The sequence below is a fragment of the Neltuma alba genome, unplaced genomic scaffold, assembly GCF_004799145.2.
Source record: "Neltuma alba isolate B1F8T4 unplaced genomic scaffold, ASM479914v2 tig00010380_pilon, whole genome shotgun sequence".
Lineage (NCBI taxonomy): Eukaryota > Viridiplantae > Streptophyta > Magnoliopsida > Fabales > Fabaceae > Neltuma > Neltuma alba.
This window is the reverse complement of record NW_021635284.1, coordinates 361,408-367,739: the sequence shown is the minus strand read 5'-3', so window position 1 is coordinate 367,739 and position 6,332 is coordinate 361,408. Positions and strand designations below refer to the sequence as shown.

The 6,332-nt window shown below is 34.1% G+C and overlaps 2 protein-coding genes across 2 annotated transcripts; both read left to right on the top strand.

Annotated features, from left to right (window-relative positions):
* Positions 1-1,054: 1,054 nt before the first annotated feature.
* LOC114756274 (G-type lectin S-receptor-like serine/threonine-protein kinase At1g11330) lies at positions 1,055-3,698 on the top strand. Its single transcript, XM_028945197.1, has 5 exons — positions 1,055-2,321; positions 2,407-2,517; positions 2,758-2,921; positions 3,041-3,251; positions 3,435-3,698. Exons 1-5 carry the CDS (start codon positions 1,055-1,057, stop codon positions 3,671-3,673), a joined length of 1,992 nt encoding a protein of 663 aa, XP_028801030.1. The 3' UTR covers positions 3,674-3,698.
* A 57-nt stretch (positions 3,699-3,755) lies between these two features.
* LOC114756282 (putative receptor-like protein kinase At4g00960) lies at positions 3,756-4,365 on the top strand. Its single transcript, XM_028945201.1, has 2 exons — positions 3,756-3,900; positions 3,983-4,365. The coding sequence occupies exons 1-2, from the start codon at positions 3,775-3,777 to the stop codon at positions 4,289-4,291; spliced, it is 435 nt and encodes a 144-aa protein (XP_028801034.1). The 5' UTR covers positions 3,756-3,774; the 3' UTR covers positions 4,292-4,365.
* The last annotated feature ends 1,967 nt before the right edge of the window (positions 4,366-6,332 follow it).

The following is a 6,332-nucleotide window of genomic DNA, read 5'->3' as shown; positions in this document are numbered from 1 at the left end:
CAAATTGATAATCAAAATGCAGTTAGATGCGTATATGATTTGTTTAGTAATCGGGTAATAATTTCATGAAATATTCCCTTTTTTTTACTATCTGTTGTGAAATATCCATTTTTTGACTTTTTAAAGAATAAATTCCCCCCTTCTCTGTCGCTGCAATTTTTTTTTTGGCCAAACTCTTGCTGCATGAAACATCTGAAATTAAGACAAAAATGTGTCTTCTATATGCGCAATATAAATTAGATACAAAATATATGAAATTTAATTTGAACGGGACCCTTCCTGCAAAACATTAACTACTTACGTACGTTTTACTTTCAAATGCCATCAAAGTGGTTGGCCTCCTTTATTATGCATTAGATTCATTAACTCAACTGTTGACTCTCTTAGTCAGTTGTCAGCTTGTCACCGATGATGCAGCGATTACCTCGTAATTTGTTCTGAATACAAAAAAATATAGTATTTAATTTAATTTTAAATATAAAATTTTAATTTATTATTATTTTTATATTTATCTATTTTTTTAAAACAATTTTATGATAGTTATATATGTTAAATATTTCATTAAATAGTAGTTATAACTAATATACATAATTAGTAAGAGTATTTCATATTTTATAAAAGATAAAACTTACAAATATCTAAATTAATTAATTTTTTTAATATATTAAAATTAGTCAATTATTTTTTATATTAAGAGTGAGAAGTAATATACATTTGATTTATTAGAATATAATTCATGCCCATAAAAAATTACTATGCACACGATCCGCTCACACACTCTCATTGGAGAGGACGTGCATTTCCTCCCTCCAAGAAATCTTAATTCAGCCGGATTAGATATGTTTTGCTTTCAAATGTCATCAAGGCAGTAGCTGGCCCATCTGTCATTGACAGGGAAGCGAGTTCGTGCAAATTCATCAATAATAGAATACGTATAGCATTGTGCTAAACGTACATGACAGTCAATCCGCAAGACCACAGCTCCCCCACATATGAGAAAATTAAACTGCACACAAACTTTCAAAGAAAAAAAAAGTACCTCATCTTTTTCATCATGGGATTCAGAATCAGAAGTCTCAACTTGATAAATCTTTTGCTGATACTTTCCATCTTCCACTGGAGTTTGAGTTCTACAGCGGACACCATCACCCCAGGTCAACTCATCAGAGATCATGAAACAATAAGTTCAGATAACAGTGACTTCAAGCTTGGATTCTTCAGCCCTCAAAATTCCACAATCCGCTATGTGGGAATCTGGTATCTTTCTGAATCTAACATCATCTGGGTGGCTAATAGAAATCAGCTACTGGTTGATGCTTCTGGGACTGTCACAATTTCCAACAATGGCAATCTCGTGATATTGGACAAGCAAAACATGAGTGTTTGGTCTTCGAATATCTCAAAGATTGTAACCAATTCAACTGTTAAGCTTCTAAACACCGGGAACCTGGTCCTCTTTGATGGCAACACGGGAGAAGCTATATGGCAAAGTTTTCAAGATCCTTCTGATATCATGGTGCCAAAAATGAAACTCAGCATCAACAAAAGAACAGGAGAGAAGGTGAAACTTACATCATGGAAAAGCTCTTCTGACCCATCTATTGGATACTATACTGCTTCTCTTGAACGCCCAAATGCTCCTGATGTTTTTCTGTGGTTTAATGGAACTCGCCCATATGCTCGAACTGGTCCATGGAATGGTAGGATTTTTCTAGGATCACCAATGATGTCAAGTGGATGGAGTGGAGGAAATGAAGATGATGGAACTGTTTATGTGACTTACAATTTGGAAAATAATGCTGACTTTGCAGTTATGGGTTTGAATCCACAAGGCCAACTTTGGATAGCAGGGTGGAATAACAAAAGGGAAGGTTCGAGACATGTGTTGAATGGGACTTATTGTGATATCTATGGCATATGTGGGGCATTTGGAATCTGTAGTTCACAAAGTTCACCAATTTGTGGCTGTTTGAGTGGGTATGAACCACATAATTTAGAGGAATGGAATAGGCAAAATTGGACTAGCGGATGTGTGAGGAAGAAGCCACTACAATGTGAGGGTTTTGCAAATAAAAGTGAAGTACATAAACAATATGAGTTTGTGAAACTTGACAATACGAAAGTGCCAGACTTTTTGGAGAGGCTGACTGCTACAGAAGATAGATGTAGAACACAGTGTTTGCATAATTGCTCTTGTGTGGCATATGCATATGATTCAAATGGCATTGGGTGCATGCATTGGAGTGGAGATTTGATTGACATACAAAGATTCTCAAGAGGAGGGGTTGATCTTTACATTCGTGTGTCTTTGTCCAAACTTGGTACCCTTTTTTGTTTGAAATTTAATGCTCCATCATATTAGAAGGTTCTCACTGAAACTGTCTGACTTCCTGTTATGAAATGCAGAAAAAGATTCACCAAGCAGAACAATCATCATTGCAGTTACAGTGCCAATAGGAATTATTACATTTACAACATGTGCATACTTCTTATGGAAATTGACTGCTAAATATGCAGGTATTGTAATCAATTATAGTTTTCATCCAACATTATTCATACTTTCTCATAGCATATGTGGATCAATCCCTGATTTCATCTATTACCCATTGAAGTTCTGAAACCTGTCACTGTGAATAAGTTTGCTACAATGAGTCAATTTTATATGTGTTAAAAACAAGATGTGCTTTATTTACCATTAAAAAAACAAAAGGATGTGCTTTTGGACTAAAGAAAGCGTACTGTTATTGTTCAACATAGGTGAGACAGATTCACACGGTCAATCTCAAAGAATGATTAATCAAGATGAAGAAGTCAAGATGAATGAACTTCCACTTTTTGATTTTGAAGATCTTGTAACTGCTACAAACAACTTCCATTCAGCAAACAAACTTGGACGCGGCGGTTTCGGTTCAGTATACAAGGTTTTTTTAAAAAAAACAAAGAAAGAAAAAAGAAAAAAAATGTATAGTGGATCTTCTTTCATGTAGAAATGAGGTGTTACAATTGCCAATTTTTTGTTTTGTTTTACATTGTCTTCTAGGGGCAATTGAAAGATGGACAACATATTGCAATCAAAAGACTTTCAAAAGCATCAAGACAAGGGCAAGAAGAGTTCATGAATGAGGTTGTTGTTATTTCAAAGCTTCAACATCGCAATCTAGTAAGACTTTTAGGCTGTTGCATTCAGCAAGCTGAAAGGATATTAATCTATGAGTACATGCATAACAAGAGTTTGGATGCAATTCTATTTGGTTAGTTCTTCTTTTGCCTAACATTTCATCTCACCTTTCAAGCCATACTAAGAATTTTGACCCAAAAAAAAAAGCTTTACTCTTTGATTTTCTCATCATTCAATAACTTGCTAATTTATGTGAATTCAGATTCTATTAAAAAGGCACTTACTTTATGTTACCTGATCTCTTCTTTCTCTACAGATTCAATCAAAAAGAAAGAATTAGATTGGGAAAAACGTTTCAAAATTATTGAAGGAATCTCTAGAGGTTTGCTTTATCTTCATCGAGATTCTAGAATAAAAATCATTCATAGAGATTTAAAGGTTAGTAATGTCTTGTTGGATGAAGAGCTAAATCCAAAAATATCAGACTTTGGTATGGCTAGAATATTTAGAAGCAATCAAGATCAAGCTAATACTAGAAGAGTGGCTGGGACATAGTAAGCATGTCTTCTTCTCAACTATTAAATCATCATGCCAATGAAATGCAAGTTCACTTAATAAATTTTTAATGTAGTGGCTATATATCTCCTGAATATGCAATGCAAGGGCAATTTTCAGAGAAATCAGATGTTTTCAGTTTTGGAGTTCTAGTGCTAGAGATTATTAGTGGAAGAAGCAATTGTAGATTGTATGAGATGGAGGGATCTCAAACCCTTTTAGGCTATGTAAGTATCTTCCGTATTTGTTGACTTATTGTCGTTTATATGAACTTTGAATTTTCATGCATGGATTTTTGTATATTTTTAGGTATGGAAGCTATGGAATGAAAACGACCTGGTGTCCATTATTGATTCAGAAATAGAATATCAAGGTTCTTATGAGGATATTTTGCGGTGCATACATATAGGATTACTTTGTGTGCAAGAATTAGCAAAAGAGCGGCCAACTATGGCCAATGTAGTGTCGATGCTTAGTAGTGAGATTGCTAATCTTCCTATTCCAAGGCAACCTGCATATATACTAAATGAGACAGAGTTCAATTTGAAGTCTGCTTCAGAAACACAGGGTTTGCACTCTGCTAACTTTGTTAGCATTACTGACATAAGTGGGAGATAATATTGCAAATGCAATAAGACATGATTGTTAAACTTCACTTATCTATTATGGATGATTATTTCATTAGACTTAATGTTTCTTGAATGCAATACTTCATTCAATACTATCTATTCTTCAATTTTTTTGCTTATATTGAAATTGGTTTTTAATCTCACCAAATGTGAGGCCAGGCTAGTGCTGGTCATTTTTACTTTTTATGATGCATTGAATTTACCCGAGTATGATATTTGTGCCGAGGAGAAAGGCAAGTTACATATTTATGTGGCACAGAGGCAGTATTGATTTTGTGGTTATTGAAGGTTTGTCAGAAAAATTAGGAATATTACAGGAAACCCAAATGATGCACCTGGCAAGGAATAAAGAAAGGAAGATAAGACGAAACTATGATTGCTTACAAGTTATAACTTTTTTTTATAAAACCAAAATTGTTGAAAATGGATGTCATAGAATTAGCCTATTATAATTAATAAGATTCATAATCAATTTTAGAATAAAAAATAAAATATATGACAAGTTTCAAAAGTTGCTGTGGCGTATTAAAAAAAAAGTTTCACAGTTTGAGCACGCTCTTGGAAATCAAGAAGCTACTTCAAGGAAATATACAATTGATTTGCTGCTGGAAACAGGGTTACTAGGACCATATCCTGTGGACGCACCCATGGAGACCAACTACAAAAAGAACCTAAGATGAATAATAGGGAAACAGGGACCTCCCCTGGACAAGGGGAGGTAAAAGAGACTAAAGGGAAAATTTATCTACTTATCTCTCAACCTAACATCAGCTTTGCAGTTGGCGTGGTCAGTCAATTCTCAAATGATCCACAAAAAGAACACAAGGAAGAAACTTGAAGAATTCTCAAATACCTAAAGAGGACACCTGGAAAGGGTTTGTTCATTAGAAAGGGAGAAAGCAGAAGCATGGAGCTAGGTTTACACCGATGCAGATTAGGGAGGCTCTGTAGTTGATAAATGCTCCACTACACGATGTTATATCTATGTTTGGGGTAATCTTGTAACATGGAGAAGAATTAGGGTCTTTGACTTCAAATTATGACTGAGCCCAAACGAATTAGGGCTAAGAATTAAGACAGATCACTATGCCTATGTTTGGGATAAACACTCTACTGCACAATATTACACTAATGTTTGGGATAATCTTGTACCCACTCTATAATTTAATGAGTTTCTTTGTGAAGACTAGGAATGCTCGAAAAAATTTCACACTGTAATATAGATTGCTCAAAGAAACCAGAAGATTCAAATGTTGTGTAATATTAGGGAATACTACTCCGTCCCTCATTATAAGATTCTTGTAACTAAATTGAGTGGTTTAAGAAAACAGTTAAAATTAGTTAAAAGCAATTAATATGTGACAAATACAATTTCTTTCAAATATGCCCTTATATATAAATGGGTAAATGTGAGAGAGTAATAGCGAGATAAATAAAAAAAGAAAATATATTAAATGTATTAAACTATGGGTAAAATAGGTAATAATATATTAAATGTTCAAACAAACTCAAAAAGGATCTTATAAAAAGGGACAAATCTATTTTAAAAAATTAGATCTTATAATAAAAGATGGAGGGAGGGAGTAAATGGTTCAGTGTTTAGCAAATCTTTGGTACCAAGACATTATGAGTATTCCAAATCTTTGCAGTGCCAGTTTCTTGGCAATGACAGTTCAAAAAAAAAAAAAACTCGAAGGACGCAGTTTTACTTTGAGAAAGTAAGAGAAATTTTGCCTCTTGAAAGCAACATATATAACATCCATTGCATCCTCTAAGAAAACAAAAACATTTCACCTCCCTTGCCGTTCCAAATTCCCTCACTTTTGATAAAGGACACACTCCCACCCTCTAGTTTTTAAGGGGACAGGTCAGGTTGCTGTAAATTAATGGCTTAAATTGCATGATGTGTGGCAACGTCCAAAATAAGATCAAGTCAATGGTTAAGGCTTCTCTCTGCTTCTTTTAACAAGAGCATACAAACTGGATCCCATGCTTCGATCAAATAATTTGCAGAAGACTTCTCAAATATA